Source organism: Zootermopsis nevadensis, unplaced genomic scaffold (genome assembly GCF_977971745.1).
Source record: "Zootermopsis nevadensis isolate Lab colony 2312 unplaced genomic scaffold, Znev_1.0 Znev_ptg000012l, whole genome shotgun sequence".
Taxonomy (NCBI): domain Eukaryota; kingdom Metazoa; phylum Arthropoda; class Insecta; order Blattodea; family Termopsidae; genus Zootermopsis; species Zootermopsis nevadensis.
The window spans coordinates 2,924,110-2,939,707 of record NW_028259144.1 but is presented as its reverse complement, the minus strand read 5'-3'; the positions used below and the strand labels follow the sequence as shown (position 1 = coordinate 2,939,707).

Below are 15,598 nucleotides of genomic sequence, written 5' to 3'. Positions count from 1 at the left end.
ATAATTACTGGACGCATGTAGCGCAAATGGTAACGACTGATGCACGATGTGTTAGTCAGTGCTGTACCGAAACAGCATTCCCCGAATAAATGCCTCAGGAAACAACAGCAATTTATGCAAATGAGTACAGAAAATTTGTAGAGACATTTACGGAGATTAACAGAAAAGGGTTTGGTGGTTTATTTTAAAAGCAAGCCGTGACGGTGTGTTTCTGGTTCGAGTGGCCGGAGGGAATATTTGGTACTGAAATTTGTATACGAAACAAAACACAACCAATTTAACAGTGCGATGAGCGAAACGTGTTCTTGCTGGAAAGCGAAGTCCTGTGGTTCTGACCCTTTCCATTTACAAAGTGTCGTATTCCCGTGAACAGAACCAATTAGCAGGGCAGAACTCATAATTTTAATTACTTAGAAGTGGATAGTAGGAAAATTGAAAGAGAAGACGGTAAGAGAAACCAACATAAAGAAAGAGACGAAGATATGACGAACGAGGGGAAACAAAACAAAAACAAGAAGGGAGAGGAGAGGTAAAGAATAAGAATATTGGAGAGGAACAGATGGAAATGAAAGAAATGTAGAAAAAAGAAAAAAGTAATACACAACGGAAAAGGAAAGAATTAAAAGAGAAACTGAGGAAGGAAAGCGACGAAGAAGGAATGAGGCAAGAAAGAGGAATTAAAGAGCATAAGATAACAATTTAAAACACTGCTTTTTTACAAGTAATGGCCCTATGACCAGAACTCACGAGTGTCTAAGTATCTGATAATTATATATATATATATATATATATATATATATTATTATTATTATTTAGTGTTCTGTCTGACGACAGGTCCATATGAACAGGATCCTTCCATCCTTTTCTCGGACTGGGACCTGTTCATATACGTTCTTGGCAGATGATCCAGAAGTGGTTTGCCATTGCCTTCTTCTGTGTGTGAATGGAGTAATTGTTGGGATGCCACGGAGAAACCGGGGAAGCCCCCGGAGGAAAACTTCGTGTTGCCTAGACCACGGCCTTGCCCAACACAAGTTATAAATTCAGGCACCGCCGGGAATCGAACCCGAGACCCCAGGATTACAAGGCCAACGTATATATATATAATCATAACGCTGTCTCCCCATCAGAAATTTTACATTTTCGAACAGCGTGGCCGAGAGAGGCAATGCTGCATGCCTTAGCCACAATAAAGCAACATTTCTAAACGTTGCAAACTGTTTCAAAGCGAAACGTTAACGTTCTCAGAGTCCGCGCAACAAGGAATTACATTCAGTGTGGGGTCTGAGTAACGCAGAAATCAATATCAGCTACAAGTACCACAGCTACGGACTCTACTGTTAGTGCTTAAAACAAAAACAAAAAACAAAAAAATATTAATGATGATAACAACGCATGTGTCCAGCCACCAGAAATTCAGTATAAGGATGATGGGGGTAAATTACCATGTAAATTTAAATTTCGAAGTAGAATAAGGCGCGTGGGAAATTTTATCAAAATACGTGTGATATTTCGGTAAAACAAATATGCGGACAGCCACCATATTAAAAGCCCATCTTATGTGATCCGAGAGGAAAAAAAATACAATAAAATGGCGAATAGAGTATAATTTTATTCGTAAATGTTGCTTAAATATGGAACACACGGTTTTGCGAAACGGGGAACAGGAAATGGCTGATTTCAAGAAATTAGACACGTGTGTGTGTGCACTAACACCGGTTAGTCTGTTGTAATTTGCAGCTCTCACGTGATAATTAGTTTTCCAATTTCCAACTGCGCACGCCGTTGCTTTGTTGTTTCGCATACAACCTGTGTGTGCTTTACAGCCCGTGTTAATATCACACAGAATTACACAAAGTGGCCCAGAATTTCAGAATCAACGCCTAATATCATTACAGACTGATACTTTTTTTTTTATGCGGACTTTTGAAAAAAGCAAAATTTCCTCTGACAGACCAGACGTAACTGAACCTTCACACGTGATGGGTCAAGATAACTCAGCGTATTCTAAGATATGTGTCACATGACGTGTGACCTACGTAAACGTCGATAGTTAGGTAATTTCGTATAATTTCAAAATTCTGTACCACATCTTATAGCGAATCTTAACATATTTAGACAGTTACAAAATATGCAATGAACATTTATGGTGCATCCAGCATTAATAATAAACTTTACTATTTTATCCATAAGATCTACATTCTACAACTTTTGTGCCAAATTTTTTTAAATGAGTCATATGATTAGGTGCAAGAAAGACCGAATGAAATAAAGACGGGGCAAAAGAGAAGAAAGACAAATTAAGAGATAATGAAAGAAATTCAAAATAACAGGGTATAAAAAAGATTCGTTTACACGAATTAAGACCGGAATCCAATTTTCAGATGGGAGTATCTATGGGGGAGCGGGTTCAATTTTACACCCGACTGTACAATGACACAGAATAAGATGATGACCGAAATATGGGACCTGCTCCTAAATGTGGAATCATAACTCCGTTGTAGGCCCAATTACCTCATTCGCAAAAGTTCTGCCTTTGTAAGAAATAGGGCAAGCATTCGCAATGGATCCATCCGATATCGATGAAAGTCCTCTGCAGGTCTGCAGGGAGCCTTATTCGCTGTTTGTCAGTTATTCACGGTAGGGCTGCTTCCGTCTGGGTCTCACATCGATTCTATCGAACACAGTGCCCCATCCTCCCCTATTTTGTAGTCGTTATATCGCGTATACAAGTAGGATGGCAAACAAGTAGTTTTTATCAGTTGTTGAAAGCGGACTGGCCCGGATTAACATGTATTGCAAAGTTGTTGAACGGATTTAAATAAATTTAACTGTTTCAGAATTCTCGTTTGTGTAACATCTAGCTGCTGTTAAGAGCGAAATTGGCAATCGATGTTCACTAGTGCATAATCCTTACTATTTCGTGGTAGCCATCTTGCTTTTTTGTATACATTCGCCAGCCTCAGAAAGCTCTCGAAACAGCGAACATCGTTTCCCACTCTGCGTCTGCGTTTTTACATTAGACTCATCGTTTCGAAGATTACACAGAAAATGATGATAGTATTTCTCCACGATTTTGTATTTTTTTTAAAAAAATAAACAGTAGCCCAAACCATATCTGGAAGTTTGTTAAATGTGTTCACGATTTGTGATTATACCGTGTTTTGCGGCATACGGTAACATATAAAATAGCTATCAAATAGAATTGTTTCGTAGTCTACCTTACACTAGGCTAGGGACACAGCGACTCAGAAGTTATATTCTCCTGTGAAACATTCATAACAATTTGTGCGTTTCTCTACACGACATCAAGGAATCGAATCACATGGAATGATATATATCGTAGCATTTTCTGCATCCCACGTGGAAGATACAATCATGCAGCGTATAGGAAATTGGACTACGTACAACAACATGTTATTAAAGTGTTCAATTATAGCGTTAATAACAATACTAATAGGATTATAATGAAATCGAGCCCAGGACTGCGAACTCTGACCTAAGCCAGTTTACTACAAAATTCTCTTCACCCCTCACTGCCCCACTGTTAGACACAAATACTCAAACCACGCCGTGCTATAGGCAAACTTCTGCACACACACACAAAAGCCGTAGTCATTATGTACCACACAAATCACATTCTATTAGAAAATATAAATTATTATTCCCGTGAATACATATGCTGTCCTGCTACCAAACCAGGCCAAAATCCAGTCATATCCCAATATGACACACGGGGCAACAAACCAAATATGTCGGCTGGGGTGGGGTGGGGTAAATACAAATTTTCCTGCGTATTCAAACGTAGCTCATTACTCATTCTGAGAACCGCTTATTACTGGGGGGGGGGGGGGGAGGGCAGTCGTTTGTAACTCTCTATAGGATGTTTCACAAGCTGCTAAACTCTTTTTACTGATCTCATGAGAGGAAATACGGATGACCGCTGTTATAATCCGTACATTATTCATCATCAGTATTTATATAACTGAGCAGGAATTTTAAGTAAGTATGCGCTGTAGATCACGTTCAACGAATTCACTACTTTCCTTCACACGTTTTGCCGTAAGACGGCATTTACATTTTTTCATTTATTTCATCAACTTTCCTCTTTATTGGTATTTACCTTATTCCTTCTTCCAGTTCCGTTCCTTCTTCATTTTCTCCAATTTAACTTGCCACTGTACCAGCCTCATGAGCCGGGATAGCTCAGTCAGTATAGTGTCTAGCTACGGGCTGGACGACCGGGGTTCGATCCCCGACGAGGGCAGAGGATTTTTCCTCTAGCCTCTGCGTCCAGACCGGCTCTGGGGCCCACCCAGCCTCCTCTACAATGGGTACCGGGGGTCCTTTCCCGGGGGTAAAGCCGGCCGGGGCGTGATACTGACCACTCACCCCCATCTAGTGCCGAGGTCAAGGAAGAGAGGAGCTATACCTCCTCTCACCCCAAACGCCTACATGGCGTATAGTGGGGACAAACTTTACTTTTTTACTGTACCAGCCTCAGGCCTATTTATTTATTTCTCTTTTCATGTTATTGTTTTATAGCTTACTTTTATCCGTATTTCCATTTTTTCTACATTATCTTCTTTCTAATGCTTATTCACTTATTCCTATGTCTTGCTTTTGTTCCTTTGGCATTCTCTGACAAGGTTGTAGCCTGTATCGAAAACTTGCGAGTTTCTGCTACCGACCTAATTTATGTAATCAGGTCGATCTGATGTGTGCTCGTATTTCATAACAATTAGCCTCTTTCGAAAACTACGTCCAAACTAACGTACCGTATACCTACACAACAGGCGGGCATCATGAAACTCGCTCTGTAAAGCCGCATACTGCAATATATTTTCCAGTATGTACCTGTTAACGTAATCCCCGTTAAATAATTACTGATAGCTCCTGGTCTAGACCGTCCTTCACGTTATGTAACAGAGCGTCGTATATCGTATGGGACAACCTGCGTCTTACAAAACATTCGTGTGTTCTAACACCTCAGTTGAGGCTGCGGTGTACCACTCACGCCCCCTGAAGGAAAACTTGAAAGTCACGTCAATTTCTCAGACAGAAAGCGAAATAAAAATGGGGACGTTGCCTCCATCTGCATGTAATTATTTAAAGTAGTGCATAAATTCAATTTTCGGAAGAAATATCTTCCGTGCCGGTATCCGTTCTGGAATTGATTTCTGAGTTTCATAAAAATGCAGCTGTAAATTGTAATGAAGACTTTCCTTTCCTGAAGCTACTACCATTACTGGAACAGGCAGCATATCTTGAGTGGGAGCCCTTGAGAACAGAGGCAGAAATCTCGAGTACCACAGCACAGAAACCAGCTGCTAGCTATCGATTGCTCGATATGAGATATCAAATCTCGAACTACAAGTCGTTCCTCCAGTCTGAAGAGGCATTGTTATGTTCTCCTATGCATCTCGTTACACTGTACAAAGACGAGACAAATATTGGCATGGGAATGATGACCTGATCATTCTCTAAAACAGGATTTGGGTTTCACATGGTGGTGAGTAGAAAGGTTGCAACCCAGGCGATGAAGGCTGCAAGGACCTCAGAAATACTGGTAACCATCTCAGCAGCTTTGTGTCTCTCGAAAACTCGACAGCAACATCAAAAGTCTAAGCGTGAGTGAGGACTTTATCTCTACGCGTACTTACTTTGTGACTAGGTAGTGTGTCTGAGTACTTACCGATGCCGGGGTCGATCTGGGTCTCCGTCTCGACGTTCAGACCGCAGCGGCTGAGGAACAGGAGAGACACCAGGCTGAGCGAACAGACGAGCAGCAGCAACCGCGTTAGAAGGCGCATTCCGAGCACTTGAAGCATCACCGCGCGGCGCTTTCTGCAACACACCGTCATCGGTTGTTTTTATTTTAACTGCGTGCGGTAACATAACACCTAGTGACAACAAATTATGAGGTCAGCACGCGCAGAACCGGTAAACAAACTCACTTTCATCGAAGGGCAGATATAAGATTCCCGCCTTTTGCGGCGACTCTGAAAGCATTAGAACTTCATTCATGTGTCGCAAAGCTGAAGCAATTACTTGTTTCAAATTACAGCACTACCGCAAATAGTTTGTCGCATGCAGTATTTCTTCATATTTTGCTTTCATAAATTATTTCCTGCTCTTTTCTATCTTCTCATTTCCTCCTCCATTCATTCCTTTCTTCGTTTTTGGCTTCCTAACACCTTCAGTTCATTCCTTCCCGATTTTTGTAATCCACCCTTCTTTACCATCTTTTACTTATTCATCCCCTATCTTCTTTAAATCAACCTTCGCTTCCTAAGTTATTTCTACTTATTTGTGTTCTTTTTTACTTTGTTCCTGACATATTTTCTTATTTTATTCCTTAAATTCATTCTCGCCCCCCCTGTCTTCTTTCTTCACTTCACTCCTCCCTTCCTGCCTGATTTCCACCCACCCTGTCTTCCTATTTCCTTCCTCTTATCCCTGCGTATAAAAACTAGGCCCCTCTGAGAACCCACATTGGCGAGAAAACTTATTCCGGACATCACATCTCGTTCCTTGTGCTTTTGTGAGAAAATTGTCAGGAACACGCTCTTCATGACAACCTGCATGTCCTCATTCTACCCGCAAACCCACGAACGTCATTTCGCTCTAGGAACTCGGCAGGTAAATTGACAAGAATAAGACAGTCACCTAGTGTACTGTACAATTTATAACGCGGAGGAAATACAAATGCTGCTCCTTCTTCGACAGACACAACCTAACCTATGACCCCCCCCCCTTTCCTCAAGAGTACTGAGTTACTTAGTGTCGGAGGCGTCTAGCATTCGTGTATTGTACATAGCCGTGAGCTGAGCTCCAGAGGATTCACGTGGCAGGATAGAGTTCAAGGCCACGTGGAATGCAAAATCGTCACGTAGAGCGACAGAACACCTTGTGGGAGAGGAGGGGCCACAGCAGAGCTTCAAAGAGACCGCTTCTGTCTTCCACTTCAAATACAAATGGTGTGGGGAGGACGTGAGAGGTCGCAGCTAGAGCGACACAAGTGGCATATGATAGACAATACACAGATACAAAAATCAAACGGGGGTATCAAACACAGATTACGACCCCCTGAGGAGACTATCAGGTGACAGGAAGATAAAAGAATTTACATAATGAAAGGCTTCACAAATTGGGACAAAGGAAAACACTGTAAAGACGTTAAATAACAAAACGTATAAAACATTTTAAGGTCGTAGGAGAACAGATTGAATAATCAAAGTTCAAAAGCAATACAAACAAGTTAGGAAAGGAAATGAACCAGTGATCAGCATCCGTAAACTAGATACTGTCAAATGTTTACCAAGTAAATAAAATATATAAGGGCTAAATACTTTCCTCGGCTGCCACAAACGTGATCCCCCCTATACTAAATAAAATGAACGTGGCACGACTTTCTTCGTACTAGGGAAATCAAGATTTATTTTTTTTTATCTGCCATCAGACTGACATTTTGTGACTCTTATCGTCTCGTAGTAAAATGCTGAAAATGCATCCTAATCACAGCTTCCTTCCACGTTTATTAAAGGTGTTAATTTGTCATGTAATGCTTTCCACATCCTTTCGTATTTCACCACTCATAAATCATCATACTAGCCTCTATATTACTTTCGCATTTGAAGAGTCATTAAATAATGCAAGAATCATAAATCAATCTTCGTCAGTTTCTTTCACTATTAAAAGTGCCAAAATGAACACACACACACACGGTACGTCATGAAGTGAGATAACGAAGGCCTACGTTATGTCAAGAACTGTTTAAAAAAATTTATGTTCATATGACTACGATATAAGTCAGTGTTACGCGTTGCCAGTATGAAATAGCGTCAGATAAAGATGACAGGACACGTCCTGTCCGCCATCATCGTGACAAAAGATCCTGATTTTCGATCCAGAGCGCGTAATTTTTGTTCTATTCATAAATTATTAGTCTCGTATGATTTATTTAAACTACGAGCACAGACGGAGAAATGTAGAAGGTAAATGCTGGGTCAACTGTATGAGCTTGTAAAAAGAAATGGAATTCAGATGACCCGTCACTTTCAGGCACCCCTTTTCTCTGTCATGATCTCGTTTCATTCAATCTCTGGAGCGCCGTCTTCCGTCCATACGATTTACAAAAATCTATATAGTTTATTAATAGCTTCCCCTGCTCTTGACGTGCATTTCCTAAATGGGATACTCTAAATTCTCTCAAGTATCAGTTGCTAGGAAATTACCCTCGTCAGCCAAGAGAATCAGAGCGGTAAGATAAATTGCAAAAGTAATTGTACTTTAGTCCGGTCAAATGGAATTAATAACTGGTGTAGTCAGATGATCTGCCACGGTGGTCTAGCGGTTAGAACGCTGGCCTTGTAATCCTGGGGTCTCGGGTTCGATTCCCGGCGGTGCCCGAATTTATAACTTGTGTTGGGCAAGGCCGTGGTCTAGGCAACACGGAGTTTTCCTCCGGGGGCTTCCCCGGTTTGTCCGTGGCATCCCAACATTTACTCCATTCACACACAGAAGAAGGCAATGGCAAACCACTTCTGGATCATCTGCCAAGAACGTATATGAACAGGTCCCAGTCCGAGAAAAGGATGGAAGGATCCTGTTCATATGGACCTGTCGTCACACAGAACACTACAAATAATAAAAAAAAAAGTAGTCAGATAGAAGTTTACCGACGTTTCAGAGGTACTTCCTGCTGCCATCATCAGGACTATGAGTACTGGTTACCACACTACACGACGAAACAAACCACACATGATGATAGCAACAATTATAAATCACACAGAAAATGTCGAAATAACTTAATTGCGTTCTCGTCGCCTTTAGATTCGACAGTGACGTCTGGAGCAAAGTCAGACGTTTCAGTATCAAAACCTATCATCACAAGTTCCCCTTAGACAGACGGCATCTTCTCCGACATCTGTATGTTTCCGGTAGTGGAGAAAAATATTACAAGGCGATGGTCCCAGCTTTATACGACTCCGGATAACTACGAAAAGTGACAAGAACATTTATCATGAACTACGGGAAGAAATATTTCAACCGCAATTACTGAACTTCTTGATCAAAATGTTGAGCGGGGGGGATGAGTGAAAATATAAAAAGAGTAACTTTTTTTTAAAAATTTATGGCAATCTGTAAGAAATACTTTTTAAAAAGAACTACTGTGCCGGCTTTTCTTCCTGCCTTCGAAAATATATTTCCTTCCTCTTCCCAAACAGTTTATGAAGCAAAATAAAGAAGATGGGTGAAGAAGATAAAAGTCCTAGAGACGTACCGAAACAACTTTGCTGGAAGAGGTGTCATGGTCTATCGAGTATAAGCTGATCTCAGGGGACTTTCCCAGCCAAAGGAGCAACGCGACGCAGACTAGTCCATACGTACTTGTTATATCCACTGCACCAGTGGCGTACTCATTCGAATCTCGTCACAAACTATATCGTATCTTTCCGTGGTTTTCTTCAGTTTCCTCCGAGAAAAAAAAATATAACCTTCAAAGAGGTTTGTTCCTTCATCATTCCAGCTCACTGTATACGTTTTAACAACACGTGATCAAACTACGAATTAACATCTTCAGCTGATAATACGTCAATAAACAGTTTAAAAACGAATGTTTACCACGAAAGACGAAGCACGAAGCCTACACTTTTACAACATTGAGCTGGCAAGACATTTTTGAATTGGTCACAAAGAGAAACGCTGGTAATCGAATAGACGACGCTCGTTCAACTGACGAGATTACATAGCGTCGAATTATATGTAAAGATAATCAAGAATAATCAGTGGGTAAGGAGTTATATAATAAAACTGGTGGTGTCCTGGGATTAGCTCGGAGATACTGAAAACACGAAGAAACTTCTAAAGAATAATAACAAGTAATCTGACCAAGATTCTAACCGGGTACAATCAGAACACAAATATAGAGAGTTATCGATGGGCGTAAATCGATTCGCAGTACGTAATCCCTTACTTTCCTGGTTTTATTGAAGCGATTACTGTACTGGCGGGAATTTAAATGGCACAAGAAACGAGAAACCTCGGAAGCTCACGTCAGCGTACACCATGAATCCTTAATGACTGGCTTGTCATGCTCGGCAACCAGTCCTAATACAGTCTTCTAAGAAGCTGGGGATAATATGCACTAATGGAGACAGAAGACTGTATCATTTATTAACGTTCATACTAGAAAGTTTATAAGCTGTCATACTTCATCTTACAGAATCAGCTGTTACGATGAAACATTGACTTGCCTTCTTACAACCTCTTTCTTCTATGTGGCACCATTGCACACCTTACCTTCTTTTAGAGATATTTCCCAAAGGGTGAAAAGAAAATATCAATTTTTGCTTTCAATTCCTTTCTCTACCTCCGTTCCACTTTTATTCTGTGTAAGGCTACAAGCCGAAGACATTCTACTGCCAACACCTTCGACCATAATTTGTTCTGTTTTATACTTATGCCAAGATCACGAACTCAAAAAGAATAAAACAATACAAAAACACAAGAAACGTGCTACTGTACTGAACATACATATTTATTTATGATATATATTCAATTTTTGTATTGTTTCTATTCTGACGTTGTTCTGCCACGGTTATGAAATAAACTTAGTTTCTGGCACTGAATTTTTCTGCGTCTCTCCCAGTTTTCCATCGCTTTTAATCTCGCTGCTGATTTACATTCAATTTACTCGCTGAAACTAGCTGGTACATCTGAAAGATTAGGCGAGTTCTAATATTCTGTACTATATATTCGAAACTTCCATATTGTTTCTTTACCCAGAAGTTGGATCAAATAATAACATCAGAGAAGCTTACAGCTCCCATCATCATCGCTCCGAGTTCAAACGGCCGACATTTTATAGTGTCGAATGAAACAAATGATGATTCGAAAGAAGATGGTAGTGGCCTACTTCAAACAACCTAACCAAACATCTGCTTGGAGAAATTAAGGAAAATCACGAATAACTTTATTCAGGATGGCCGGGAACTAGGCTAGCTGATTACATCCCAGAGTAGATTTTTCACTGGATTTTTATTTTCGCGACACGTAAGATAAAAAAATATCTTCTGCAAACAAGAATCGTCGACATTTTGATACAAAGCCCCAGGGTAAAGAATGAAGTTGGGGTACAGCTAGGTCAGTAACAAAGGGCGAAGGAAGGAGGAGGTACAGGGGATGTCCCAAAGGGCGGCAGGTGACCGAAACCCTATTTGTCACTCTAGGGCGGATGGAGGATTACTTCCACCGCCATGTCCTCTACAGATCTGCCAAAAGCCTTCCACTGCTACAACAACCAAAGGTGACGTAAGGGCTAAGTAATTTATTTCCCTCGAAGAAGAAGGTCACATTCTACCCCCTTTCAAAACCCAAGGGGAGTTAATGGAGGCAAGAAGCGACTCTAAAAACTCTTCCTTTTGGACGGTTGCTACATTCGTTCTTGAATGGTTTTTTATCACAAGGCGGTTTATAAGCTCACTACATCCTCTTAACGGGATGGCAATCAGAGCTGAGGTCAGCGCAAAAATGTTGCTTTGCTGGGACTCAGTTTAGTTTGGAGATCAATAATCTTATTTTACACAAGTATCTGTTTCATAGGCTGAAACCGCATGCTAAATCATAGATTAATGTACGTTATTTACGCAGTGAGTGTACCACAAATTGGAAGCCTTCTGCTTCAGCAACCGTATGTTTCAGGCCTAAAATTAATGGATGAATTTCTATAAAACTTCTTTCTTATTGACGGTCGAGAAAAAAAATTCTCTAGCAAATTTCATTTTGGTTTAAATCGGTTCAAAGTAATCCTACTTCAAATAATGTTCTACTCGAGCATCATCTATTAAACAAAAAAAGATTCACCGAACAAGATGTTAGTACGTCAATAGTGCTATGTTCATTCCCGTCAATTTTAACGGGTCATAATATGCTAGTAATGTCATGTTTTCCCACGTTAAATAAATTCCGGTGTTGTTAATACATCGTCAAACAACATGCGAACTCGTATTACAATTAGGGAGTAAAGTATGGGCTCAAATGAAAAAATAAAAAAAGATAAATGAAAATAAATGGCAAAGCCAAGTTGGAAATAACGTAGCCTATGAGAAATAGTCGGAAGATAAGGAAGAGATATGTGTCGTTTAATCCACGGGGATTTCTTCTCTCTTAAATAACGTCCACCTAAATAACTGAAGCTCAGAGATAACATAAGACACATTTAATTGTTTCTTAAATAGCGAAATATCTTTCTTTGGGATTGTAAAATAGCAGATAAGATGAAACGACACTATTACTAATATCTACTGTAGAAATCCCACCGGAGCCCAAATAACTGCATTCGTGTTCAAGACAGGATTTATGGCATCACAAAGGAACTATAATATTTATCTCCCTCCGACACAGCAGTCTATCGGGATAACTATAGTAAGCCGTGTCTTTAGATTTTCGCGGATGGACTTCAACATTCAATGCTCATTGTGCGTGGCCGACGTTTTGAAGAAATTTACCGCTCTCATCGGATAGACGTGTAATAACCCAAAACACGACAATCCAAGCTTATATCAACGTAAGTACTCACATATCACAAGAATTACAACGTAGTAAGAACTCCGGAGACTGGCTTCTCTTGAGGTAAGAATCTTACACACTCACTTCCATCTACGTCTAGTCACGTTATTGATCCAAAGTCTATTTTCGAGGACGCGGAATGCGATAGACAAAAAAGCGGACCTGAGAGATACGTGTATTGGATGATTGGAGGACAGATATAATAAGTGAAGCCTCTGCTGTAGATGTTTAGAGTTATTTCTAATGCATGGTGGGAGGTGAGAAGGTATTGGGAAACCAGTTAAAAGACAAAACTCCTTCCTCCGCCCTAATATCCTGATACGAAGGATTAGAATAATGATTGATGAAATCTCTGAAACTCAAACTCAAGCCAGAATGAAGTACGATTACTTTCATAATTGCAGAAAGTAATAGATGTAGGCAGGGCTATGAAGTCGGAGTCGAAAGCAATTTTAGGTGGAGCTATAATCTGCACAGTGGCCCGTGAGTACGGACGGCAGGCTAAACTCAACGAAGACAGTCTAAAGTATTAAAGTCAAAGGCAGAAACATTGGAACACTATGGAGAACAGTTCTCGAACAGAGTAGATTTATTTCAGAAAATGGCAGAAAAGTATAGAAATTTATCAGAGGAAAACCAGACATGAGTTCAAGTACAAGAGGATAAATCCTCAAAGTCAAGAACGTCCAGCGAGGAAGCTGTGAAACTGGAATCAATAAGGCAGGATACATGAACAAAGCCAGGCAGGAGAGCAGAAATTTTGAGATGGCCAACCCTCGTCGCGCCGTCTAGGGCTCGGGGATTTTGAAAATGAAGCCAAAATTTATTTTACTTGAGCGTCGAGTACGAGATCAAAAAAAGAACTGACGCACTCAGAAAGGAAGCCAATTTACAAAACCAACATCGCACAGAATCAAAAGACAGGACTTCAAAACGTACGAAAATGAAGCTAATGAACGTTCAAGTAATGAAAAGTCCCACGAAACAAAGGCATCGGAAGTTGCTTTGAAGATTAAAGAAGCGTATTGGCTGCATGAAGAGTTTCTAGTCAGCGCCACTGACGAACGTCATATTGGCAGAGAGAGGTAAGGGTCCGAGCGATCGATGAAGCCTTCCTTGATCGCTAAGGTATACGATCAGGAAACAGCGAATCTGAAGACAATTGCAGACGTCAAGGATGGCGAAAACACAAAGTTAAAATGTAAGGCCACAGCTACTGGAGAGGCGGTCCAAGGTGATAGAGAAGCGGTTGGAGGGAACGGTGTTCCTTATGAGAATCTTTTGAAATTAGAGCTAGCACAATATTTGACATAAGCGGATAAAAAGTCAGTTCATCAACATTGGCTAAATAAAATGCGGCAATAGAAAATAATATTAAATTAACACAAAAAACTCGAATACAGACAATCAGTTGGTACGAGTTTACATTTCAGTTCAAATGTCGGTTTATAAACGGTGACGGTCTGGATAGAGTATTGAAATACAATAACGCATGTAAATATGTATGAAGTATCATATATATATATATGCATCGAACATGAAAATATAGTCGCATGTGAACTAATTAACAACTCGCTAAAACAGAAATGTAGTAAATCCTGCTGCAATGTTATCACATACAAAAACAATTTCCCCCCCCCCCCTGTTTAACGAAATACAATCTTTAAGCGACACTTGGTGCTGAACATTCAGCAGGGCACACAAGTTTTATGCTATCCTATAGCTCGCTAACAACAATAATAATAAGGTAAATAATAATTCCAGCATTTTCATATGTAGTCAGGTACCGAACATCATTAACATCTCAGATGACTTTTTACACAGTGTGTATCATTGTAACCTGTGTTTGATTCACACACCACATACCACAAGGATGGAAATGGTCGTGGCCTAATTTAAGGTATTATGCCTTTATTCGTCTGGAGGGACTGACGAAAACCACGAAAACCTTTGGTCAGAATAGCCGGTACACGGGCCAAGATTTGAACCCAAGACCGAGTGCTAACCACTCAGCCGGGACGTTACGTCGGTCCATAAATTTTTCGTATAATAAGACCTGTTTTAAATGTCTAACTTTCCAACATTTACTTAGAGCCTTCCCTTCATTTACGCGTCTAAAACTATGCATTAAAGACGAAATAAGAAAAAAACAAATCATTATTGTTTCCTGCTACTTTTAAACAGCATTATAACTTTTCTAATATCTTGTATGTAAATGTAATAATGCGTCATCTCTCTCTTCGTTTTTTGGAAGTGTTGCTGTATGGAGCGATAAGCTATTGTTTAGTAGTCCGTACGACGGGGTGTGGAGATTACGTGAGCATTAACACAGTAACTACTTGCCAGCGACTGTCGAGGAAAAGTTCTATGGCGCCTCACTCAGTTTTAAATAGGTAGAGAAATGGATAGACGGAGGAACAGAATTTTAAAGAAAGCGAGAGCGAATAAAGTTAATTTCTGTACACAAAATCAAGACATGCTCGTATTTCTGTAACGTTGAGTGTAGGTTGGAAGGAACACTCTTACATGGGCAAATACAACATAAAGTTTCTCGTGAAGTAACTTCTGTGGACTGAAGAAAGACCCAATTTATTCCACACTAATATTAACCGCGAAGTATAAGTTTAATTCATTGAAGAAATCACAGTAGCAAAATTCCTTAAAGTTGTGAGAAATGTCTTTGCGTCGAGTTACATTTTAGTGGCCATTATGTTTTAGATTAATTCTGATCGGACTGGTAGTTGCTGTAGTGATTCCGTAGACTTGTATCGGGAGGTACCCAATTCAACTCTGGGCGTGAGTGACTTGTACTCAAAAGGAAGGACCAAAATTAAATTGAATCCCACGTCACGTCATCTTTGACTATAATGATACATTTTATTTAATTATATAATTAATAATGTACAGAATGTTTTCGAAGTAAGCTATAATCCATTTACGCAACTTTTATCATGTTTATCCAAGTAAGACAAAAATAAATCTGTATAACTTCGGAAATATTTAAGTTGCGCTCAGAAAGTAAGCT

At 40.0% G+C, this 15,598-nt stretch overlaps 1 protein-coding gene and 1 pseudogene across 2 annotated transcripts in view; one reads left to right on the top strand and one right to left on the bottom strand.

Annotated features, from left to right (window-relative positions):
* Csgalnact (Chondroitin sulfate N-acetylgalactosaminyltransferase) overlaps positions 1-15,598 on the bottom strand; it is a 157,215-nt gene that overhangs the window by 53,205 nt on the left and 88,412 nt on the right. For both annotated transcript variants that reach the window (XM_022082295.2, XM_022082297.2), the window contains exon 4: positions 5,696-5,847. In XM_022082295.2, coding sequence (XP_021937987.1) covers positions 5,696-5,847 — 152 coding nt within the window. The remainder of the gene's footprint in view (positions 1-5,695; positions 5,848-15,598) is intronic.
* LOC147873936 (uncharacterized) lies at positions 6,978-13,887 on the top strand (annotated as a pseudogene).